General features: G+C 57.1%; 2 protein-coding genes across 3 annotated transcripts in view; one reads left to right on the plus strand and one right to left on the minus strand.

The window, feature by feature from the left end:
• LOC147095903 (guanine nucleotide-binding protein-like 1) overlaps positions 1 to 1,604 on the minus strand; it is a 38,118-nt gene extending 36,514 nt beyond the window's left edge. The window contains 1 exon segment of the mRNA XM_085974903.1: positions 1,010 to 1,604. Coding sequence (XP_085831029.1) covers positions 1,010 to 1,085 — 76 coding nt within the window. The 5' untranslated portion in view covers positions 1,086 to 1,604.
• Positions 1,605 to 18,589: 16,985 nt separating this feature from the next.
• Positions 18,590 to 25,934, plus strand: part of atat1 (alpha tubulin acetyltransferase 1) — a 73,389-nt gene continuing 66,044 nt past the window's right edge. For both annotated transcript variants that reach the window (XM_085974904.1, XM_085974905.1), the window contains exon 1: positions 18,590 to 19,137. In XM_085974904.1, coding sequence (XP_085831030.1) covers positions 19,043 to 19,137 — 95 coding nt within the window. In that variant the 5' untranslated portion in view covers positions 18,590 to 19,042. The remainder of the gene's footprint in view (positions 19,138 to 25,934) is intronic.

Below are 25,934 nucleotides of genomic sequence, written 5' to 3' on the forward strand. Positions count from 1 at the left end.
ACCGTGCTGTACACTGGCACTCACCCTGCCCATTCACACTGTATATTGTGCAGTGTATCACCCAATCACTGTGCTGTTTACTGGCACTCACCCTGCCCATTCACACTGTATATTGTGCACTGTATCCCATCACCGTGCTGTACACTGGCACTCACCCTGCCCATTCACACTGTATATTGTGCAGTGTATCACCCAATCACTGTGCTGTTCACCGGCACTCACCCTGCCCATTCACACTGTATACTGTGCACTGTATCCCCCCATCACCGTGCTGTACACTGGCACTCACACTGTATATTGTGCACTGTATCCCCCATCACTGTGCTGTTCACTGGCACTCACCCTGCCCATTCACACTGTATATTGTGCACTGTATCCAGCCATCACTGTGCTGATCACTGGCACGCACCCTGCCCATTCACACTGTATATTGTGCACTGTATCCCCCAGCACTGTGCTGTTCACTGGCACTCACCCTGCCCATTCACACTGTACATCATGCACTGTGTCACCCCAGCACTGTGCTGTTCACTGGCACTCACGCTGCCCATTCACGCTCTATATTGTGCACTGTGTCACCCCGGCACTGTGTTGTTCACTGGCGCTCACCCTGCCTATTCACACTGTATATTATGCACTGTATCCAGCCATCACTGTGCTGTTCACTGGCACACACCCTTCCCCTTCACACTGTATATTGTGCACTGTATTCCCCCCATCACTGTGCTGTTCACTGGCACTCACCATGCCCATTCACCCTGTATATTATGCACTGTATCCAACCATTACTGTGCTGTTCACTGGCACTCACCCTGCCCACTCACACTGTATATTGTGCACTGCATCCAGCCATCACTGTGCTGTTCACTGGCACTCACCCTGGCCATTCACACTGTATATTGTGCACTGCATCCAGCCATCACACTGCTGTTCACTGGCACTCACCCTGGCCATTCACACTGTATATTGTACACTGTGTCCCATCACAGTCCTGTTCACTGGCACTCACCCTGCCGTTTCCTCTCTCGCCGCTCCTGCAACTGTTTCTTCTTCTGTTTAACGCTGAACGGCTTCTTCCGCGGCATGGCGGCCCCTGCCGCAGACCCAGGGCTCAAGGCCTTGGCCACCTACCACCTTAGTCCCACCCCGCCAATTCCAGGGGCCTCTGGCTCGGCCCTGTGGGTCTGATCAAGGCCGGCTGCGCAGGCCGATTCTGGCCGCGTCGCCCTAACTCCCAACAGGCCAATCAGCAGTCGGGCCGTCCCCCATGCGTCACGACGTTGCGTGCTCGGTCGCTCGCTCCCTTGTGTCCGCATGACGTTACGTGTTTGGCCCCGCCTCCTCACTGTGTGCCCCGCTCCCTTCATCGCTCATCTGACGCCGCGCGCTCGGGACCCACCCACTTGCCGTTCTCACGTGACCTTACGATCTGCTCAAGGCCGGCTGCGCGCCGCTCTCTGCGCTTGCGCAGGTCGATTCTGGCCGCGTCTCCCAACATTCCGTGCCCGCCCCTGCCAGACATTGGTCCACCCCCCACCTTTACTTCCTAACTGACATTCCGTGCTCGCTCACGCTCGCGACAGCCGTTGCCCCGCTGCCTCACAACTTTCCCCGCCCCTTTTACTCCCTAACTGACATTGCGTGCTAGCGACAGGCTCAGCCCCGCCCCCTGCCTGCTCCGCCCCCTTTACTCCCTGACTGACATTCCGTGCACACGACAGCCGCAGTCCCTCCCCCTCGGTGCCAGCCCCGGCCTAACACTGGTACTAAAATAAAAACAGAAAATGCTGGAAATACTCAGCAGGTCAGGCAGCATCCGTGGAGAGAAACAAGAGTTAACGTTAACGATCGATGACCCTTCGTCAGAACTCTCGCTGGTTCTCCCGTATTGTACGATTGAGCTCCCCACCCTCATCGCCAACCCTGCCACTGTCACTCACGGCTCAGTGGCGCCACCCTCTTTTTTCCCTGTCACGCTGTGCCCCGCTCGGCCACCGACAGTTCCAGCTCCGCCATCTCCCCCACCACTGTAAGAAGTCACATAACACCAGGTTATAGTCCAACAGCTTTATTTGAAATCACAAGCTTTCGGAGCGCTGCTTTCACCTGACGAAGGAGCAGCGCTCCGAAAGCTTGTGATTTCAAATAAAGCTGTTGGACTATAACCTGGTGTTGTGTGACTTCTTACATTTGTCCACCCCAGTCCAACTCCGGCATCTCCACACCATGGCTCCCCCACCACCACCCAGCACCTGTCACTCACGACTCAGTGGCTCCACCCCCTTTTGTTATCACTCACCTCAGTGGTTCCACCTCCTTTTTCCTGTCACTCACGGCTCTGGCTCCACTCCCTTTGTTCTGTCACTCACGGCTGCATGGCTCCACCCCCTTTAGGCTGTCACTCACAGATCCGTGGCTCCACCCACTTATCCCTGTCACTCACGGCTCAGTGGCCCCACCCCCTTTGTTCTGTCACTCACGACTAAAGGGCTCCACCCCCTTTACGCGGTCACTCACGGCTCATTTGCTCCACCCCCTTTGTACTGTCACTCACGGCTCCGTGGCTCCACCCCCTTATCCCTGTCACTCACGGCTAACTGGCTCCACCCCCTTTGTACTGTCACTCACGGCTCAGTGGCTCCACCCCCTTTGTACTGTCACTCACGGCTCAGTGGCTCCACCTCCCTTTGCATGTCACTGAGCCCCGCCCCCTCACACTGACCATCACATAAGTGATCCCACCACCAAACGCATCTTCCCCTCCCCTCCCCTTTCAGCATTCCGTAGGGACCGCTCCCTCCGAGACACCGTAGTCCACTATCACCCCCAGCACCCCTTCCCCTTCGCCTGGCACCTTCCCATGCAAGCGCAGGAGATGTAACACCTGCCCCTATACCTCCCCTCTTCCCACTGTCCAGGGCCCCAAACACCCCTTCCAGGTGAAACAGCGATTTACTTGAGTAGTGTATGTAACCGTTCTACCTTTAAGAGAACTATTGTATGTAACCGTCCACCTTTAAGAGAACTATTTTAGGTGTTGCACTACTTTATCTTGGCTGCTGTATACTGTAATACCGGGAGTGACCACACCGGTATATAAGTGCTGTGTAAGGATTTATTGGGCAGATTCGCCCTGACCTTCGAATAGTAAAGTCCTGTTAAAGTTACTCTTGTAGTCTGTGTATTAATTCACCATATAACCCACAGACTTTACAGTGGCGACGGGTTCGATCTTACCCTGCGGCAGCGACACACCCGAAGCAGTTAACGAGCGTCGAGAAGAGGCACCCGCCCTCGTCGTTCTGCTGGGAGAAGACTCGAGTCTGCAGAGCAAGGAAGAAGGAAGGATTCAGACACGAAGCCTTCCATCAGCAACAGGCTGTTATTGTTCCTTCTGCCACGGCGGTGAGTGAGCCGATCAGCCAAGAGAAGCAAGTCGGCCACGTTGACTGTGAGTAGGGGGAAAATAAAAAGAAACGGAGGATAAGGGCGGTGAACTCGACCACGGTCGGGGGAAAGGAGCCGGACAGAAGTCGGGCCCAGAGGCGCTGAGACTGGGGCAGCGTAGGGCACGGAAGCCACGGTACAAGCGGGAACGCAGCCGGTGTGAGAGACCGGGCTACAAGCGGGCTGGGAGACGCAACAGTGTCGTGAGACAGCTAGACCGCGACCGGCGAAAAAGGCCGGGCAGCTACCGAGGCTACGAGGCGCTGCGACCGGGATCGTAAGGCGCGGGAAGATATAAAAATAAATAAAACGCGGAGAACTCAGCCGCAGCCGGGGGAGGAAAGGACCGGACTGTGAGAGGGCTGGGAGGCGCGATTGGAAGCCGCTGAGGGAGAGACAGAGCCCGAGTGAAGGGGGAACGGGACCGAGCGAGATTCCGCCCAGCGGCTGGAACTGTTCGCCGCCAACGGGTTGTCCCCAGCGCCGGTTGCCGGCCGAGAAAAGGGAACAAGGAACGCACGGGACCGAGCGAGGGAGACCGAGTGAGATTCCGCCCAGCGGCTGGAACTGTTCGCCGCCAACGGGTTGTCCCCAGCGCCGGTTGCCGGTCGAGAAAAAGGAACAAGGAACGCACTGAAGCCGGCGCGCAGGCTGCGAACTCCAAAAGCCAGCGGTCGTCGCCCGAAGGAAAGCTTACCCCTCCCGCCAGGGGAAGAAACGCGGGAAGCCGCCAGTAGGCGGGGAAGAAGACAGAAGCGGGAAACCGCCATTTTGAAAGTGGGCGGGGAAGAAGACAAGCGCGGGAAACCGCCATTTTTGGAAAAAAAAGGTAACGAACAAATTCGTTGTGGTTTCTCAAAAAGATAGTGAAGACGCCTAAGCATTAATGACTTGGATGAAGGGGCCGAGTGTAATGTAGCCAAATTTGCTGATGATACAAAGATAGGTGGGAAAGCAAATTTTGTGGAGACGCAAAGAGTCTCCAAAGGGATATAGACAGGCTAAGTGAGTGGGCAAAAATCTGGCAGATGGAGTTTAATGTGGGAAAATGCGAGGTTATCCAGGAAAAATAAAAAAGCAAATTATTATTTAAATGGAGAGAGATTACAGAATGCTGAGGTATAGAGGGATCGGAAGGTCCTTGTACATGAATCGCAAAAAGTTAGCATGCAGGTACAGCAAGTAATTAGGAAGGCAAATGGAATATTGGCCTTTATTGCAAAGGGAATGGAGTCTAAAAGTAGGGAAGTCATGTTACAACTGTACAGGGCGTTGGTGAGACCACACCTGGAGTACTGCGTACAGTTTTGGTCTCCTTATTTAAGGAAGGATATACTTACATTGCAGTTCCGAGAAGGTTCACGAGGTTGATTCTGGAGATGAAGGGGTTGTCTTATGAAGAAAGGTTGAGCAGGTTGGGCCGATACTCATTGGAGTTTAGAAGAATGAGAGGGGATCTTATTGAAACATATAAGATTCTGAAGGGGTTTGACAGGGTAGATAGCAGAGAGGATGTTGCCCCTCATGGGGAATCTAGAACTAGGGGCATAATTTCAGAATAAGGGGGCACCCATTTAAAATGGAAAGGAGGAGGAATTTCTTCTCTCAGAGGGTCGGGAATCTTTGGAATTCTCTTCCCCAGAGAGCTGTGGAGGCTGGGTCATTAAATATATTTAAGGTGGAGATAGACAGATTTTTGAATGGTAAGGGAGTAAAGGGTTATGGGGAGTGGGCAGGAGTTGAGGCCAAGATCAGAACAGCCATGTTCTTATTGAATGGCGGAGCAGGCTCGAGGGGCCAAATGACCACCTCCTGCTCCTACGTCTTATGTTCTTATCGGTGGTAGGAAAAATAAATGAATCCCTAATAAAGGAGAAAATAGAAGAACATCTAGAAGCCAAAAATATAATAATGAATAGTCAGCATGGATTTCAAAAGGGAAAGTCTTGCTTGACCAACCTCACTGAATTTTTTGAAGAGGTAACAGAGAGAGTAGACGAGGGTAATGCAGTAGATGTAATTTATCTAGATTTTCAAAAGACCTTCGATAAGGTACCACATAATAGACTGATGAGTAAGGTCAGAGAATGCGGAGCCAGGGGACAAGTAGCAGAATGGATTGCTAGCTGGCTTCAGGACAGAAAGCAGAGAGTGGGAGTAAAGGGTAGCTATTCACAGTGGCAGAAGGTGGGTAGTGGTGTTCCACAAGGATCAGTGCTGGGACCACTGTTGTTCACAATTTATATTGATGATTTAGACTTTGGAATCAAAAATATAATTTCTAAATTTGCGGATCACACCAAATTGTGGGGGGGATAGTCAATACTGAGGAGGACTGCATCAAATTACAGGAAGACATTAATAAATTTGCAGAATGGGCATATAATTGGCAAATGAAATTCAACACAGATAAATGTGAGGTATTACATTTTAGTAGGAAGAATAGGGAGGTCACTTATTACTTGAGGTGTCAACCTGGAGAAGCATGCGAAAAAGCGGAAGCAGCATGCTAAAGACAGGGCTAAGCGATCCCACAATCAACAAATCAGATCAAAGCTCTGCAGTCCTGCCACATCCAGTCGTGAATGGTGGTGGGCCATTAAACAACTAACGGGAGGAGGAGGCTCCATGAATATTCCCATCCTCAATGATGGTAGAGCCCAACAGGTAAGTGCAAAAGACAAGGCTGAAGCGTTTGCAACCATCTTGAGCTAGAAGTGCCAAGTGGATGATCCATATTGGCCTACTCCTGCGGTCCCCACCATCACAGAAGCCAGTCTTCAGCCAATTTGATTTACTCCACGTGATATCAAGAAACGGCTGAGTGCACTGGATACAGCAAAGGTTAGGGGCCCCGACAACATCCCGGCTATTGTGCTGAAGACTTGTGCTCCAGAACTAGCCGCGCCTCTAGCCAAGCTGTTCCAGTACAGCTACAACACTGGCATCGATCCGACAATGTGGAAAACTGCCCAGTTATGTCCTGTCCACAAAAAGCAGGACAAATCCAATCCGGCCAATTATCGCCCCATCAGTCTACTCTCAATCATCAGTGTTAGATTCGAATTTGGAGAAACCCCAGACAGCGACGGAATTGAGGACAAGTTCAGAATTTATTAAAACAACCAAAAGAAACTTGTGCACAAGGGAGAGTCACCCAGCGTCCTCAAGCTCGAGATGCACTCACGAGGGACAATGTAGCAGTTCATTCAAGTTATACAATTCTATAAGCAATGCCCACCTACTACAGAGTGGGGCCGTACACATACAAACAGTGTCACAACAGTTACTATTTATTGGTTTATGTGGTTAGTCACTCAATTGTCGGACCCACCCCTTGAACTCAGCTACCCTCTGACCATGCTAGTCACAGATGTTAGTGTTTCATCCTACTCCCCACATTCCTGCTGTTATCTCTTCCCCGTTGTAGGCATAGTTTATTGTTTGAGAAAACATGTCTTATCCTTAACTATTGAACAAGCAGGGTGGCTACAAGGCCACAGTGATTCATGTATTCTGCGACTAGTACAATGTTGGTTGTTAATTTTACCCTTATCTCCTGGGAGGACCGGCTGTGTTTAGACAATGGCTCTACTGAATGTGTGAACGCAAACACATTCCGAAGTTTGATTAGTGAAGTGGCATCTCGCAGTCTGCAAATGTGCTTGTTTCCTTGCATTTTACGATTCCCTTATCACTTCTATTTGTCCTTTGATGCTTGATATTCGACCTTGCTGGTATTTCTGCTATCTGTTCCCCGCTGCATGTTGTCAGTCTCTGTTCTAAGAATTAAAACCCATCTTTGAATCCAACAGCAATTTCTTACAATTCCCTTCTTTGAGAGGGTTAACATAGTCAAGTATTCCAGAATTCATTGGGAACAAGCTGGACCTTTCAGTCCCCACTTCCAACCCCCGGAAAGGACCCTCAAAGCGGGGTTGGAGAGTGTGCTATAAGAACATAAGAACATAAGAAATAGGAGCAGGAGTAGGCCAATCGGCCCCTTGAGCCTGCTCCGCCATTCAATAAGATCATGGCTGATCTGATCCTAACCGCCAATCCACTATCACAGAACTATCTCCTGAATCTAACAGAATTAGACACACGAAATAGGAGCAGGGTCAGGCTACACGGCCCCTGGGCCCGCTCCGCTACCCACAGGGCCATGTCCGATCCGAACCTAGACTCATGTCCAAATTCCTGCCTGCTCCCCGTAACCCTTAATTCCCTTTACTTCCAGGAAACTGTCTATTTCTGTTTTAAATTTATGTAATGATGTAGCTTCTACAGCTTTTTGGGGCAGCATATTCCATGGACCTACCACCCTCTGAGTGAAGTAGTTCCTCCTCATCTCAGTTTTGAAAGAGCAGCCCCTTATTCTAAGACTATGCCCCCTAGTTCTAGTTTCACCCATCATCGGGAACATCCTCCCCGCATCCACCTGATCCAACCCCTTCACAATCTTATATGTTTCAATAAGATCGCCTCTCATTCTTCTGAACTCCAATGAGTAGAGTCCCAATCTACTCAACCTCTCCTCATATGTCCATCCCCTCATCCCCGGGATTAACTGAGTGAACCTTCTTTGTACTGACTCGAGAGCAAGTATGTCCTTTCTTAAGTATGGACACCAAAACTGTACGCAGTATTCCAGGTGCGGTCTCACCAATACCTTGTACAACTGAAGCAATACCTCCCTATTTTTATATTCTATCCCCCTAGCAATGAAAGCCAACATTCCATTGGCCTTCTTAATCACTTGCTGCACCTGCATACTAACCTTTTGAGTTTCGTGCACCAGGACCCCCAGATCCCTTTGTACTTCAGTACTTTCCAGTTTCTTGCCATTAAGATAATAACTTGCTCTATGATTTTTACTGCCAAAGTGCCTAACCTCACACTTTCCAGTATTGTATTCCATCTGCCAAATCTCTGCCCACTTACTTAGCCTGTCTATGTCCCCTTGCAGGTTTTTTATGTCCTCCTCACTCACTACTTTCCCTCCCATCTTAGTATCATCTGCAAACTTTGATATGTTACACTCGGTCCCCTCCTCCAAAGCTGGTGGGTTTATAGTATGTCAGAAACGCATATAGGTTTTCCCAGATCAACTAGCACGAATGATGAAGGTTTTCCTGTAACCCCCCACCCCCCCCCCAATAATTTGTTCTATACTTCCCCCCACCCCCCCAGGGCTTTGGCTATTCCAGGTAGGCTGCACATTTGTTGCATATGGTCTAGTATGAATCCTGTCGGGGTGGCCACCCGTCGAGGCACCAGATATGCATCAGATGAGTAAAGTTAAACTATAAATTACATGAAATAACTATTTTAAACAATAATTTAAATTTTTGAAAAAATTAATTACATTTTCTAACAGGACTAAAAATAAACTTACCTTTCTTTAAAGTATTTAAAAATAATAAACCTGTGGAAAAAATGTTTTAATTTTAATTAATTCACCACTTACCTTGTAAAAAGCAGGCCTTTCGGCCCATCGAGTCCGTGCTGGCTCTCTGTAAAGCAATCCAGTCAGTCCCATTCCCCCGCTCTATCCCCGTAGCGCTGCAAGTTTATTTCCCTCGTGCTTATCCAGTCTCCCCTTGAAAACATCGAGTGTCTCCACTTCCACCACTTCCGTTGGCAGCGAGTTCCAGGTCCTCACCACTCACTGCGCAAAAAAGTTTTCCTCACATCCCTCCTGTATTTCTTGCCCAAAACCTTAAATCTGTGTCCCCTAGTCCTTGTACCATCAACTAGTGGGAACAGCCTTTCCCTGTCTAGCCCATCCAAACCCGTCATAATCTTGTACACCTCTATCAAATCACCCCTCAACCTCCTTTGCTCTAATGAAAACAAATCCAGCTTCTCCAACCTGTCCTTGTAGCTAAGATCGCCCATCCCCGGAACCATTCTGGTAAATCTCCTCTGTACCTTCTCAAGGGCCTTCACATCCTTCCTAAAGTGTGGTGACCAGAACTGGATGCAATACTCCAGTTGTGGCCTAACCAACGCTTTATAAAGGTTCAGCATAACTTCTCTACTTTTGTACTCAATACCTCTATTTATGAAGCCCAAGATCCCATATGCTTTGCTAACCACTCTCTCAATATGTCCCACCACCTTCAGGAACTGATGCACATTAACTCCCAGGTCCCTCTGTCCCTGCACACTCTTTAAAACTGTGCCATTAAGTATATATTGCCTCTTCCTGTTCCTTCTGCCAAAATGCATCACCTTACACTTCTCTGTATTAAATTCCATCTGCCACTTGTCTGCCCATTCTGCTAGCCTATCTATGTCCTGTTGCAGTCGATTGGTATCATCCTCACTGTTTGCCACACCCCCAAGTTTGGTGTCATCGGCAAATTTAGAAATTCTACTCTGTATTCCAATATCCAGGTCATTTATATATATATCAAAAAAAGCAGTGGTCCCAGCACTGACCCTTGAGGAACACCACTGTCTACCATCCTCCAGTCTGAAAAACAGCCATTTACCACAACTCGCTGTTTTCTATCCTTAAGCCAATTCCTTATCCAAGCTGCCACTGACCCACCTATTCCATGAGACTAATCTACTGGAATTTTTTGAGGATGTAATTGGTAGAATAGATAAGGGAGAACCAGTGGATGTGGTGTATTTGGACTTTCAGAAGGCTTTCGATAAGGTCCTGCATAAGAGATTAGCGTGTAAAGTTAAGGCACATGGGATTGGGGGCAAGGTACTGACTTCGATAAAGAACTGGTTGGCAGACAGGAAGCAAAGAGTTGGAATAAACGGCTCTTTTTCCGAGTGGCATGCAGTGACTAGTGGGGTACCGCAGGGATCGGTCCTAGGACCCCAGCTATTCACAATATATATAAATGAGCTAGACGAGGGAACTAGATGTAATATCTCCAAGTTTGCAGATGACACGAAGCTGGGTGGGCATGTGTGCTGTGAGGAGGATGCCAAGAAACTCCAGTATGATTTAGACAGGTTGGGTGATTGGGCAGAAGCATGGCAGATGCAGTATAATGTGGATAAATGCGAGGTTATCCACTTTGGTGGCAAAAACAGGAAGGCAGATTATTATCTGAACGGCAATAGATTGGGAGAAGGGGAAGTGCAACGAGACCTGGGTGTCCTTGTGCACCAGTCGCTGAAGGTAAGCATGCAGGTGCAGCAGGCGGTCAAGAAGGCAAATGGTATGTTGGCCTTCGTAGCGAGAGGGTTCGAGTACAAGAACAAGGATGTCTTGCTGCAGTTGTACAGGGCCTTGGTGAGACCACACCTTGAGTATTGTGTGCAGTTTTGGTCGCCTTATCTGAGGAAGGATGTTCTTGCCATGGAAGGGGTGCAGCGAAGATTCACCAGACTGATACCTGGGATGGCAGGAATGACGTATGAGGAGAGATTGTGTCGATTGGACTTATACTCGCTGGAGTTTAGAAGAATGAGAGGGGATCTCATTGAAACTTATAAAATTCTAACACGACTGGACAGACTAGATGCAGGAAGAATGTTCCCGATGGCGGGGGAGTCTAAAACCAGGGGTCACAGTCTAAGGATAAGGGGTAAGCCATTTAGGACAGAGATGAGGAGGAATTTCTTCACCCAGAGAGGGGTGAACTTGTGGAATTCTCTACCACAGAAGGCAGTGAAGGCTAATTCATTAAATATATTCAAGAAGCAGTTAGATATATTTCTTAAGGCTAAAGGGATCAAGGGATTTGGGGAGAAGGCAGGGACAGGGAACTGAATTTGGATGATCAGCCATGATCTCATTGAATGGCGGAGCAGGCTCGAGGGGCCAAATGTCCTACTCCTGCTCCTATCTTCTATGTTTCTATGTTTCAATTTTGTTAAACAGCCTTCTATGTGGCACTTTGTCAAACGCCTTCAGAAAATCCATGTAGACAACATCCATTGCATTCCCTTCATCAATCCTCCCTGTTACTTCATCAAAAAATTCAATTAGATTAATCAAACACGGTCTGCCTTTTACAAATCCATGTTGGTTCTCCTTAATTAGCTCAAACCTCTCCAAGTGCCTGTAAATTTTTTCCTTGATTATTGTTTCTAAAACTTTACCCACCACTGATGTTAAACTGACCGGCCTGTAGTTACTAGGATTGTCCTTACACCCTTTCTTGAACAATGGTGTCACATTTGCCACTTTCCAATCCTCAGGCACCTCCCCGCATCTAGGGAAGATTAGAAAATTATGGCAAACCCTTCCGCTATCTCCTCCCCCAATTCCCTTAGTAACCTGGGATGCAGGCCATCTGGACCAGGCGACTTATCCACTCTAAGCATACCCAGCCTTTCTAGTACATCCTGTCTATCAATTTTCACCCCTTCCATTCCTTCTTTTCCACTTATATCGATATTTTGTCAGCGTCCACCTCCTTAGTAAACACTGATACAAAGTACTCATTGAGTATTCTAGCCTTGCCCTGCGCTTCTAAGCATATATCTCCTTCTTTGTCCCTAATCAACCCCACCCCACCTCTTACTACCCGCTTACTGTTTACATGCCAGAAGAAGATTTTTGGGTTCCCTTTTATGTTAACCGCCATTCTACCTCTCAACTTATTGTATTTGGTCAGGTTCTCCCTTGAAGAATTCACCTGACATGCATCATACACCCTCTTTTTTGTGTGGCCTCTTTCTTCTCCAGAGCTCTGGGTGGCTTGTGGGGAAGAACATAACTAGAGGCCATCAATATAAGATAGTCACCAAGAAATCCAATAGGGAATTCAGAAGAAACTTCTTTACCCAAAGAGTGGTGAGAATGTGGAACTCGCTACCACAGGGAGTGGTTGAGGCAAATAATATTATAGATGCATTTAAGGGGAGGCTAGATAAGCACATGAGGGAGAAGGGAATAGAGAGTTATGCTGACAGATTTAGATGAGGAAAGATGGGAGGAGGCTCGAGTGGAGCATAAATCCCAGCATGGACTGGTTGGGCCGAATGCCGTATATCCGATGTAAAATATTTTCTTTTTAAACGGGTGATCAGATAGAGGGCTTCAACAACAACAACAAGTATTTATAATTAATAATAATTCAACTTTTATTGTCATTGTACAATGCACAACGAAATGTGATCTTGCAAGCTCCTGTGAGTCCAGTACAAATAACATTAAACGTAAATAGCACCGTCCTGGGAGAAGCAAAGCCGCTGCGTCTGTGCACGCCGCCATTCCATTTCCACCATTCCTCCTGTCCGACAATCTTCAGCCCAACGCCCGGGCCTGCTCACCAGCTGCCCCTCCCGGGGCTCCTTCCGTGACCTTCTCACCAACCGCCCCTCCTCGGGGCTCCTTCCGTGACCTTCTGCACCTGGTCTTCCCTGATGGTCACCCCTCCAGGTACTAACCAGGCCTGGCTCTGCTTAGCTTCCAAAGCCTTGCCAGTGACCCTGTCCCTAGTCCCAGGAACAGCGCCTTTAACGTAGTAAAATGTCCCAAGGCGCTGCACAGGAGTGTTTTAAGACAAAAAAAATTGACACCGATCCACATAAGGATAAATTAGGGCAGGTGACCAAAAGCTTGGTCAAAGAGTTAGGTTTTAAGGAGCGTCTTAAAGGAGGAAAGAGAGGGAGAGAGGCGGACAGGTTTAGGTGGGGAATTCTGGAGCTTAGGGCCCAGGCAACAGAAGGCACGACCACCAAAGGTTGAGCGATTATAATCAGGGATGCTCAAGACGCCAGAATTAGAGGAGCACAGATATCTCGAGGGGTTGTGGGGCTGAAGGAGATTACAGGAATAGGGCGGGGGCGAGGCCATGAAGGGATTTGAAAACAAGGATGAGAATTTTGAAATCGAGGCGCTGCTTAACCAGGAGCCAATGTAGGTCAGCGAGCACAGGGCTGATGGGCGAATGGGACTTGGTGCGAGTTAGGACACGGGCAGCCGAGTTTTGGATGACCTCAAGTTTACGTAGGGTGGAATGTGGGAGGCCGGCCAGGAGTGCATTGGAATAGTCAAGTCTAGAGGTAACAAAGGCATGGATGTGGGTTTCAGCAGCGGATGAGCTGAGGCAGGGGCGGAGACGGGCGATGTAATGGAGGTGGAAGTAGGCGGTCTTTGTTATGCCGCGGATATGTGGTCGGAAGCTCATTTCAGGGTCAAATATGACACCAAGGTTGCGAACAGTGTGGTTCAGCCTCAAACAGATGTTAGGGAGAGGGATGGAGTTGGTGGCTAGGGAACGCAGTTTGTGGCGGGGACCGAAAACAATGGTTACCATCTTCCCAATATTTAATTGGAGAAAATTTTTGCTCATCCAGTACTGTATGTCGGACAAGCAGTCTGACCATTTAGAGACCGTGGAGGGATTGAGAGAAGAGGTAGTGAGTTAGAGCTGGGTGTCATCAGCGTACATATGGAAACTGACGCTGTGTTTTCGGATGATGTCGCCAAGGGGCAACATGTTGATGAGAAATAGGAGGGGGCCTTGGGGGACACCAGAGTGATAGATGCGGGGGCGGGAAGAGAAGCCGTTGCAGGTGATTCTCTGGCTTCAAAATTATTAAGGGGTGCGATAGGTAGGGGTCAGATGATGGCCTGTCGAATTCTGTGCACTCTTCTAGTTGGGTGCTTAAACAAATAAACTGTAACTAATAAAACATTAAAGGATACTTAACAACTTAAATTAAAATTTGATTGGCTGGGGTGATGATGCACTCCAGTCCCCGCGGCGCCCACTGGTCGTGGAAGGCCTCGAGCGTGCCGGCAGACACCGTGTGCTCCAACTCCAGGGCCACCCGGGCGCGAACATGGCTACAGAAGAGAGGCAGGCAATCGGGCCGAACGACCCCCTCGACTGCCCGCTGCCTGGACCAGTTAATGGCTATTTTGGCCAGGCCCAGGAGCAGTCCTACGAGGAGGTCCTCCGACCTGCCTGCTCCCCTCCACACCGGGTGACCAAAGATCAGGAGCGTGGGACTGAAGTGCAGGCAAAAATCGAGGAGCAGCCCCTTCAAATAATGAAAGAGGGGCTGCAACCTCTCACATTCCGTGTATACACGAAAAACAGACTCCTCCAGGCCGCAGAAAAGGCAGGCGGCCTGGGAGTCCGTGAACCCATTTAAAACCATATTGCACGGGACTGCTCCGTGCAACACCCTCCAGGCCAAGTCCCCAATAGAACAAGGGAGGACTCCCGTGTAGAGAGCCCTCCATTGGGGACCTCCGCCTCCGCCGGATGGCACGATGACACGTGTCCGGACGGCAGGCGCAGATGGCACACTGGAGATGGCCGGGGATTCCAGAACCAGGGGTCATAGTCTAAGGATAAGGGGTAAGCCATTTAGGACTGAGATGAGGAGGAATTTCTTCACCCAGAGAGTGGTAAACCTGTGGAATTCTCTGCCACAGAGGGCGGTGGAGGCCAGTTCATTAAATATATTCAAGAAGGAGTTGGATATATTTCTTAAGGCTAAAGGGGTCAAGGGATATGGGGAGAAGGCAGGGGCAGGGTACTGAATTTGGATGATCAGCCATAATCTCATTGAATGGCCAAGCAGGCTCAAGGGGCCGAATGACCTACTCCTGCTCCTATCTTCCTATCTTCTATGTGTGCAGGAGCAGCCCGTACAGGAAACGTCTCCGTGCAGAATGAAAAGGCACGGAGGGCATTTCACCGAGACGGCTCAAGTTGTGAGGCACCGGTTCCCCAGATGGGTTACGGGGCTGGGTGCCGATGAGGAATTCCGTCCGAACGGGGGTCAGTTCGGACGGGATCGCCCCGCGTGCTTGAGCCTCCTCGATACACCTAGTGGAGTCGGGGCCCAGTGCCACTTTCAGCGACTCGATGGCTTTGACCGCGAGCCGGACGTTGGCCCAAGACAGGCGCTGCGCCAGCTCCTCCGGCGCCATCCAGCCCACTCCTCCGCCATCAAGCAGGTCCCCGACTCTGGTCACCTTGCCAGGCACAGCCCTGTCCTCCGCCAGCCGCCTGAACCCGCGGTCGTGGAGGTGCGGATTCCATGAGCAGCGGCTCCCGAAGGACAGCCGCCATTCCTGATGGGGAAGAACTCCGCCTGGAGGCGACATTGTTCCAGAACCATAGCAGTTCCTGGTAGAAGACAGGCAGCTCCCACAGGCAGACACGTGTACCGCCCAGTTTCACAAACAGGAGCTGCGTGTCGTAGTTAAGGCCGTGCAGCTGGTGGAAGAAATAAGTCGCCAGCGTACACCATCGAGGAGGATTCTCGACGTACAGGTATCTCTGCAGTGTCTGAAGACGGAAAGTCGCCGCCTGGGTGCGAGGGCACACCAGCGCATGACCGCCCTCCCTAAGCGGGAGACTCAGAACCGCGGCAGAGACCCAGTGCTTCCTTTTGTCCCAGAAGAAGTCGATGAGCTTCTTCTGCATCTTGGCGACAAAGGCAGGGGGAGGGATCAAAGTGACCAACCGGTACCACAACATGGCGGCCACCAGCTGGTTTATGACCAGTGCTTGACCCCTGTAGGACAACACTCGGAGCAGTCCTGTCCAGCGCCCTAGGCGAGCAGTGACTTTGGCCTCCAGCTCTTGCCAGTTCGCCGGCCCGGCGTCCTTGGCAGGACTAAGGTAGACTCCCAAGTAGAGGAGGTGCGTGGTGCTCCAGGTGAACTCCTCCGGCAGGAAGACCACCCGCCACTGACCCACCAGGAGTCCGGAACATTTCTCCCAGTTGATCTTGGCGGAGGATGCATCCAAGTAAATCTGCTGGCATTCCCGCATCCTCCGCAAGTCGACGGGATCCATGACCCTGAGGAGCATGTCATCTACGTAAGCCGAGCGGACGACCTCCACGCCCGGCCCTTGCAGAGCCAGTCCCATCAACCTCTTCCACAAGAGGCGCAGGAAAGGCTCCAATGCAAACGGCGTATAACTGACCGGACATGGGGCATTCCTGATGCACCCCACTCCCGAAGCGAAGGGGCGCCGTCAAAGACCCGTTATCTCTTATCAGACACTCCGTGGCGGCGTACAGAAGTCGGATCCGGGCGACGAAATGCATCCCGAACCCGAATACGCGCAGAGTTCCGAAGAGATACTTGTGATCCACCCTGTCGAACGCCTTCTCCTGATCCAGGGAAAGGAAGGCGACCGACAGACCAGCCCTCTGGGAATGGTGGACCAGGTCCCGGACCAGATGAATGTTATCGTGGATGGTCCGGCCCGGGACCATGTAGGACTGGATCATGGAGAGAGTGCAGCGAAGATTCACCAGACTGATACCTGGGATGGCAGGAATGACGTATGAGGAGAGATTGGGTCGATTAGGCTTATATTCGCTAGAGTTTAGAAGAATGAGAGGGGATCCCATTGAAACTTATAAAATTCTAACAGGACTAGACAGACTAGATGCAGGAAGGATGTTCCCGATGGCGGGGGAATCCAGAACCAGGGGTCACAGTCTAAGGAGAAGGGATGAAGGCATTTAGGACTGAGATGAGGAGGAATTTCTTCACCCAGAGAGTGGTGAACCTGTGGAATTCTCTGCCACACAGGGTTGTTGAGGCCAATTCATTAAATATATTCAAGAAGGAGTTGGATATATTTCTTGAGGCTAAAGGGATCAAGGGATATGGGGAGAAAGCAAGGACTGGGTACTGAATTTGGATGATCAGCCATGATCTCATTAAATGGCGGAGCGGGCTCGAGGGGCCGAATTACCTACTCCTGCTCCTATCTTCTATGTTTCTATGTGGGCCAGCACGGTGCCAAGGTGGGCAGACATGGCCCTGGCAAAAATGTTGTAGTCCGTGCTGAGGAGGGAGACCGGGCGCCAGTTCTTAAGACGGAGATCGCCCTTCTTGGGCAGCAGGACAATGACCGCCCTGCGCCAAGAGAGGGGCATCTCCCTAGTCGCCAGACTTTACCCCAGGACGCGCGCGTAGTCGCCCCCCAAGACGTCCCAAAACGCCCTGTGGAACGCCACGGTCAGCTGGTCCAGCCCCGGGGACTTGCCCCTCGAGAGCTGGCCGAGGGCGCCGGTCAGCTCCGCCAGGCTTAACGGATCGTCCAATTTTTCGGTGCCCTCCGGGCTGACCTTCAGCAGGTCCTCGCACAAACCTCTGTGCGCATTCTCGCTGGACGGATCCGGAGAGAACAGCCCCATAATAGGCCCGGGCCTCTGCACTGATTCCCTCCGGATCCGAGACCAGAGATTCGTTGTCGGCCAGCATCCCCAAGAGCTGCTTACGGCCCCCCCGTCTTTTTTCCAGTGAGTAGAAGAAGGGGGAGCCGCGGTCAAGATCCCAGAGGAACTGGATCTGCGACCTCACGAATGGGCCCCGGGACCCGACGAGCTGCAGGTCCTTGAGCGCGCCCTTCTTCTCTTCGTACACTTTCCGCAGGGTCGGGTCCTCGACAACTTGACCGAGATGGGATTCCAGGTCGAGCACCTCCCTCTCCAACCGCCCGACCCGGGCCTCCCGCCTTTTGGTCGACCCCTTCGCATACTCCTGACAGAAGAGACGGACGTGAGCCTTGCCCACGTCCCACCATAGCCTCAAGGAGGGGAAGACCCCTGCTTCCTTCTCCAGTCGGCCCAGAACCGACAGAACGAATCCCGGAACCGCTCGTCCTTCAGCAGCAGGTTGTTAAAATGCCAGTATGCGGACCCCACCCCGCGCGCGGAGTGCAGCGAGCGCCGCCCACACCAGGTGGTGGTCCGTGCAGGGCACCGGCCCCATGGAAGCCGCTGGAACGCAGGAGATTTACGCCCGGGAAATGTAAAGGCGGTCAATTCTGGACCTTCCTCCTCCTGACCTCACGCTAGTGAAGGCGCTGGAGTCGGGATGGAGATTTCGCCAGACGTCCACCAAGTCGAAGGACCTGACCAGGTCCCTCAACTTCTCCATCGCCACCGGGCTGCGCGGGGGACCGGAATGGTCCCTGGCCTCGAGCGTGCCGGCGGACACCGCGTGCCCCATCTCCAGGGCTGCCCGAAGAGAGGCAGGCAGTCAGGCCAAACGATCCCCTTAGAATTCTGATTAACTCCAGGTCGTGAGGGTCGCAGCACAGCCTCAGACATGAATGGGCCGCTCCCAAATAGCTCCAGCAGCCTGTGCCTCGCCCAAGATGGCGGACCAGCGGTGACGCGAAATCGCCCCCGCGCTGCCCTTCCTTGGCGGAAGTAGGGCGGCGCCGTGGCGGAAGTGTGGGCCGGTCTCCCGGGCGATTTGCTGTCTGGCCGAGGGAGGGCTGGTTGTAACTTCATTTATTGCCACGGGGAAAGGGAAGAGAGCGAGGATGTGTCTCCCGTTGCATCCAATATAAAACGGGATTTGAAAATAACATTACTTTTTTGTTTATATATGCAGTGAATCCAGCCTTTAGTTTGGGCGGTGGTGCTCACGGTTGGGAGCCACCCTGACTTCTGGAGAAGAAAGAGGCCATTCTCCCTCCCTCCCCTCATTTAAATTATTCTTTTATATTTTTAAAAACATTAATAAAATTTTTTTTTATATCTGCATTGTTTTTTTATTCAACCAAATTTTTTTTGTAGATTTATTTAATTTATATATATATAAGTGTGTTTTTTTAAAGTATATATAATTTTTTTGTGTTTTTGCTGATTTCCACAATCTCTGGGATTGCCAATCATGGAGTTCCCTTTCGATATTAACTCACTTTTTCCTGAGAGGGTCACAGTCCTGGATCACCATCTCCAGCCTGGCCGCAGGACTAATTCTTGCAAGTAAGTGGCGTTCCTTATGTTTATTTAGTGTGGTTTACATCGATCTGTATCTTTGTTTCTCTCTAAATCTATCTATCTCTTTTTATCCTTTCTATCTCTATCCTCTCTGTCTTTCTCAATCTCTCTCTTTATCCTCTCTATCTCTATCTCTATTTATATCTCTATCCATTTCTCTCTATCCATTACTCTCCTTTGCGCTCTCTGTCTCTATCTATCTATTTATATATAATCTCTTGAGATCTATCCCCTCATTGAGGTATTTTCCTTCTCTCATTAAACTGGTGGCAGCTTGTTGCTTTGTTCTCTTTTCTCCGCCCCCATTTTTAAAAGCATCCTCAAGATATTTTCAGCTGTGCTTTTGGTGATCTGTCTCCAGGTCTTTTGCTATCACTTGGTGTCGGATATGTGACCGCACCATGGGAAGTTTATTATGTATATGTTTATTAGTTATACGAATATTGAAGATTGGGAAAATGGCTGTTTGACATTCAGGTTTCTTACTGTACAAATGCAAAAGTCGGTGTTTTCCCTTTTGGGGGAAGAGCTGAATAGGCTTCTCTTTCTGGAGCAGGAAAGGAAGGGGAAAAAGTGACCAAACCTGGGCCAAAAGTCAGGAGAATGTCCAAAACTCAACTCCCAGGCAAATTAAAAGTTTTCATTCAATGACAGTGTTAAAGGTGGGGGAATCACTCAAAGCTGGAAAGCCAAGCAGCAAATCACAGCAGACATTGGAACTTCCTTTTTATTGAAGGAAATAATAATAATAATCAACTTTATTGTAATTGTTAGTGCACAAGTGCAGTACAACGAAATGTAAGCTTGCGGCTCCCGAGAGTGTACATTTCGATTAAGACATTTAACATGCATTTGGCTTGTAACATAAACATAAACATAATAAAGTGCATTGACAGATGTGCAGGCTTTAGAGTTTATTAGCAGAGTTCAGTAGGATGACAGCCCTGGGAAAGAAGCTGTTCCTAAATGTGGTCGTTCGGGTGCGAATGCATCTGTAGCGTCTCCCAGATGGCAGGGGGGCGAACAAACTGTGGCTGGGGTGGGTAGGGCCTTTGATGATGGTCAGTGACCTCCGTAGACAGCGTTCTCAATGGTCGGTAACCGGGTGCCGGTAATGCGTTGGGCAGTTTTGACGACCCGCTGCAGGGCTTTCCGGTCACAGTAGCTACAGCTGCCATACCATACTGTGATACAGTTCGTCAGGGTGCTCTCTATTGTGCAGCGGTAAAAGTTAGAGAGGATCAGGGGTGACAGGTTACATCCTTCAGCCTCCTTAGGAAATATAGGCGCTGCTGGGCCTTCTTCACCAAAGAGGAAGTATTGAGGGACCAGGAGAGGTCTTCTGTGATGTGGACTCCGAGGAACTTAAAGCTGGCCACCCTTTCCACCACAGCCCCTTGGATGTGGATGGGGGTGTGTCTTCCGCCTTTAGACTTCCTGAACTCCACAATGATTTCCCTGGTTTTCTTGATGTTAAGGGCCAGGTTGTTGTCGGCGCACCACTTCACGAGGTAAGTCGGTAAGTCTGCCAAAGCTCTCTCCTCCCTCCCCCCCCCCCCCCCGCTCTCTCCTCCCTCCCCCCCCGCGCTCTCCTCCCTCCCCCCCCCCCCCCCCGCGCTCTCCTCCCTCCCCCCCCCCCGCGCTCTCCTCCCTCCCCCCCCCCCCGCGCTCTCCTCCCTCCCCCCCCCGCGCTCTCCTCCCCCCCCCCCGCGCTCTCCTCCCCCCCCCCGCGCTCTCCCCCCCCCCCCCCCCGCGCTCTCCTCCCCCCCCCCGCGCTCTCCTCCCCCCCCCCGCGCTCTCCTCCCCCCCCCGCGCTCTCCTCCCCCCCCCGCGCTCTCCTCCCCCCCCCCCCGCGCTCTCCTCCCCCCCCCCCGCGCTCTCCCTCCCCCCCCCCGCGCTCTCCTCCCCCCCCCCCGCGCTCTCCTCCCCCCCCCCGCGCTCTCCTCCCCCCCCCCGCGCTCTCCTCCCCCCCCCCGCGCTCTCCTCCCCCCCCCCGCGCTCTCCTCCCCCCCCCCCGCGCTCTCCTCCCCCCCCCCCCGCGCTCTCCTCCCCCCCCCCGCGCTCTCCTCCCCCCCGCGCTCTCCTCCCCCCCGCGCTCTCCTCCCCCCCGGCTCCCCCGCGCTCTCCTCCCCCCCCCGCGCTCTCCTCCCCCCCCCGCGCTCTCCTCCCCCCCCCCGCCTCTCCTCCCCCCCCCCCGCGCTCTCCTCCCCCCCCCCCCGCGCTCCTCCCCCCCCCCGCGCTCTCCTCCCCCCCCCCGCGCTCTCCTCCCCCCCCCCCGCGCTCTCCTCCCCCCCCCCCGCGCTCTCCTCCCCCCCCCGCGCTCTCCTCCCCCCCCCCGCGCTCTCCTCCCCCCCCCGCGCTCTCCTCCCCCCCCCCCGCGCTCTCCTCCCCCCCCCCGCGCTCTCCTCCCCCCCCCCGCGCTCTCCTCCCCCCCCCCGCGCTCTCCTCCCCCCCCCCCCCGCGCTCTCCTCCCCCCCCCCGCGCTCTCCTCCCCCCCCCCCCGCGCTCTCCTCCCCCCCCCCGCGCTCTCCTCCCCCCCCCGCGCTCTCCTCCCCCCCCCGCGCTCTCCTCCCCCCCCCCCGCGCTCTCCTCCCCCCCCCCGCGCTCTCCTCCCCCCCCCCCGCGCTCTCCTCCCCCCCCCCCCGCGCTCTCCTCCCCCCCCCCGCGCTCTCCTCCCCCCCCCCCCCGCGCTCTCCTCCCCCCCCCGCGCTCTCCTCCCCCCCCCGCGCTCTCCTCCCCCCCCCGCGCTCTCCTCCCCCCCCCGCGCTCTCCTCCCCCCCCCCGCGCTCTCCTCCCCCCCCCGCGCTCTCCTCCCCCCCCCGCGCTCTCCTCCCCCCGCGCTCTCCTCCCCCCCCCGCGCTCTCCTCCCCCCCCCGCGCTCTCCTCCCCCCCCCCGCGCTCTCCTCCCCCCCCCGCGCTCTCCTCCCCCCCCCGCGCTCTCCTCCCCCCCCCGCGCTCTCCTCCCCCCCCCGCGCTCTCCTCCCCCCCCCGCGCTCTCCTCCCCCCCCCGCGCTCTCCTCCCCCCCCCCGCGCTCTCCTCCCCCCCCCCCGCGCTCTCCTCCCCCCCCCCGCGCTCTCGCTCCCCCCCCCCCCCGCGCTCTCCTCCCCCCCCCCCGCGCTCTCCTCCCCCCCCCCGCGCTCTCCTCCCCCCCCCCGCGCTCTCCTCCCCCCCCCCCCGCGCTCTCCTCCCCCCCCCCCGCGCTCTCCTCCCCCCCCCCCGCGCTCTCCTCCCCCCCCCCCGCGCTCTCCTCCCCCCCCCCGCGCTCTCCTCCCCCCCCCCGCGCTCTCCTCCCCCCCCCCCCCCGCGCTCTCCTCCCCCCCCCCCGCGCTCTCCTCCCCCCCCCCGCGCTCTCCTTCCCCCCCCCCGCGCTCTCCTCCCCCCCCCCCGCCGCTCTCCTCCCCCCCCCCCGCGCTCTCCTTCCCCCCCCCCCCGCGCTCTCCTTCCCCCCCCCCCGCGCTCTCCTTCCCCCCCCCCCGCGCTCTCCTTCCCCCCCCCCGCGCTCTCCTTCCCCCCCCCCGCGCTCTCCTTCCCCCCCCCCGCGCTCTCCTTCCCCCCCCCCCGCGCTCTCCTTCCCCCCCCCCCGCGCTCTCCTTCCCCCCCCCCCGCGCTCTCCTTCCCCCCCCCCCCCCCCGCGCTCTCCTTCCCCCCCCCGCGCTCTCCTTCCCCCCCCCCGCGCTCTCCTTCCCCCCCCCCGCGCTCTCCTTCCCCCCCCCCCCGCGCTCTCCTTCCCCCCCCCCGCGCTCTCCTTCCCCCCCCCGCGCTCTCCTTCCCCCCCCCCGCGCTCTCCTTCCCCCCCCCCGCGCTCTCCTTCCCCCCCCCCCCGCGCTCTCCTTCCCCCCCCCCGCGCTCTCCTTCCCCCCCCCCCGCGCTCTCCTTCCCCCCCCCCCCGCGCTCTCCTTCCCCCCCCCCCCGCGCTCTCCTTCCCCCCCCCCCCGCGCTCTCCTTCCCCCCCCCCCGCGCTCTCCTTCCCCCCCCCCCCGCGCTCTCCTTCCCCCCCCCCGCGCTCTCCTTCCCCCCGCGTTCCTCCCCCCCGCGCTCTCCTTCCCCCCCCCCGCGCTCTCCTTCCCCCCCCCCGCGCTCTCCTTCCCCCCCCCCCGCGCTCTCCTTCCCCCCCCCCGCGCTCTCCTCCCCCCCCGCGCTCTCCTCCCCCCCCGCGCTCTCCTTCCCCCCCCCCGCGCTCTCCTTCCCCCCCCGCGCTCTCCTCCCCCCCCGCGCTCTCCTTCCCCCCCCCGCGCTCTCCTTCCCCCCCCCCCCCGCGCTCTCCTTCCCCCCCCCCCCGCGCTCTCCTTCCCCCCCCCCCGCGCTCTCCTTCCCCCCCCCCCGCGCTCTCCTTCCCCCCCCCCGCGCTCTCCTTCCCCCCCCCCCGCGCTCTCCTTCCCCCCCCCCCCGCGCTCTCCTTCCCCCCCCCGCGCTCTCCTTCCCCCCCCCCCGCGCTCTCCTTCCCCCCCCCCGCGCTCTCCTTCCCCCCCCCGCGCTCTCCTTCCCCCCCCCCGCGCTCTCCTCCCCCCCCCCGCGCTCTCCTTCCCCCCCCCGCGCTCTCCTTCCCCCCCCCGCGCTCTCCTTCCCCCCCCCCCGCGCTCTCCTCCCCCCCCCCCCGCGCTCTCCTCCCCCCCCCCGCGCTCTCCTTCCCCGCCCCCCCCCGCGCTCTCCTTCCCCCCCCCCCCGCGCTCTCCTTCCCCCCCCCCCCGCGCTCTCCTTCCCCCCCCCCGCGCTCTCCTCCCCCCCCCCGCGCTCTCCTTCCCCCCCCCGCGCTCTCGCTTCCCCCCCCCCCGCGCTCTCCTTCCCCCCCCCCCGCGCTCTCCTCCCGCTCCCCCCCCCGCGCTCTCCTTCCCCCCCCCCGCGCTCTCCTCCCCCCCCCGCGCTCTCCTCCCCCCCCCCGCGCTCTCCTCCCCCCCCCGCGCTCTCCTCCCCCCCCGCGCTCTCCTCCCCCCCCGCGCTCTCCTCCCCCCCCGCGCTCTCCTCCCCCCCCGCGCTCTCCTCCCCCCCCGCGCTCTCCTCCCCCCCCGCGCTCTCCTCCCCCCCCGCGCTCTCCTCCCCCCCCCGCGCTCTCCTCCCCCCCCGCGCTCTCCTCCCCCCCCGCGCTCTCCTCCCCCCCCGCGCTCTCCTCCCCCCCCCGCGCTCTCCTCCCCCCCCGCGCTCTCCTCCCCCCCCCCCGCGCTCTCCTCCCCCCCCCGCGCTCTCCTCCCCCCCCGCGCTCTCCTCCCCCCCCGCGCTCTCCTCCCCCCCCGCGCTCTCCTCCCCCCCCCGCGCTCTCCTCCCCCCCGCGCTCTCCTCCCCCCCCGCGCTCTCCTCCCCCCCCCGCGCTCTCCTCCCCCCCCCGCGCTCTCCTCCCCCCCCCGCGCTCTCGCTCCCCCCCCCGCGCTCTCCTCCCCCCCCGCGCTCTCCTCCCCCCCCGCGCTCTCCTCCCCCCCCGCGCTCTCCTCCCCCCCCCGCGCTCTCCTCCCCCCCCCGCGCTCTCCTCCCCCCCCCGCGCTCTCCTCCCCCCCCGCGCTCTCCTCCCCCCCCGCGCTCTCCTCCCGCGCTCCTCCCCCCGCGCTCTCCTCCCCCCCCGCGCTCTCCTCCCCCCCCCGCGCTCTCCTCCCCCCCCCGCGCTCTCCTCCCCCCCCCGCGCTCTCCTCCCCCCCCCGCGCTCTCCTCCCCCCCCGCGCTCTCCTCCCCCCCCGCGCTCTCCTCCCCCCCCCCGCGCTCTCCTCCCCCCCCCGCGCTCTCCTCCCCCCCCCGCGCTCTCCTCCCCCCCCCCGCGCTCTCCTCCCCCCCCCGCGCTCTCCTCCCCCCCCGCGCGCTCTCCTCCCCCCCCCGCGCTCTCCTCCCCCCCCGCGCTCTCCTCCCCCCCCCCGCGCTCTCCTCCCCCCCCCGCGCTCTCCTCCCCCCCCCCGCGCTCTCCTCCCCCCCCCGCGCTCTCCTCCCCCCCCCCGCGCTCTCCTCCCCCCCCCGCGCTCTCCTCCCCGCCCCCCCCGCGCTCTCCTCCCCCCCCGCGCTCTCCTCCCCCCCCGCGCTCTCCTCCCCCCCCCGCGCTCTCCTCCCCCCCCCCGCGCTCTCCTCCCCCCCCCCCGCGCTCTCCTCCCCCCCCGCGCTCTCCTCCCCCCCCGCGCTCTCCTCCCCCCCCGCGCTCTCCTCCCCCCCCCGCGCTCTCCTCCCCCCCCGCGCTCTCCTCCCCCCCCCGCGCTCTCCTCCCCCCCCCGCGCTCTCCTCCCCCCCCCGCGCTCTCCTCCCCCCCCGCGCTCTCCTCCCCCCCGCGCTCTCCTCCCCCCCCCCGCGCTCTCCTCCCCCCCCCGCGCTCTCCTCCCCCCCCCGCGCTCTCCTCCCCCCCCCGCGCTCTCCTCCCCCCCCCGCGCTCTCCTCCCCCCCCCCCGCGCTCTCCTCCCCCCCCCGCGCTCTCCTCCCCCCCCCCGCGCTCTCCTCCCCCCCCCGCGCTCCTCCCCCCGCTCTCCTCCCCCCCCCGCGCTCTCCTCCCCCCCCCCGCGCTCTCCTCCCCCCCCCGCGCTCTCCTCCCCCCCCCGCGCTCTCCTCCCCCCCCCGCGCTCTCCTCCCCCCCCCCCGCGCTCCTCCTCCCCCCCCCCGCGCTCTCCTCCCCCCCCCCGCGCTCTCCTCCCCCCCCCCCGCGCTCTCCTCCCCCCCCCCCGCGCGCTCCTCCTCCCCCCCCCCCCGCGCTCATCCTCCCCCCCCCCCCGCGCTCTCCTCCCCCCCCCGCGCTCTCCTCCCCCCCCCCGCGCTCTCCTCCCCCCCCCGCGCTCTCCTCCCCCCCCCCCCGCGCTCTTCCTCCCCCCCCCCGCGCTCTCCT

Source organism: Somniosus microcephalus, unplaced genomic scaffold (assembly GCF_052327205.1).
Source record: "Somniosus microcephalus isolate GS21.2 unplaced genomic scaffold, FLI_Smic_1.0 unresolved_chr1, whole genome shotgun sequence".
NCBI lineage: Eukaryota > Metazoa > Chordata > Chondrichthyes > Squaliformes > Somniosidae > Somniosus > Somniosus microcephalus.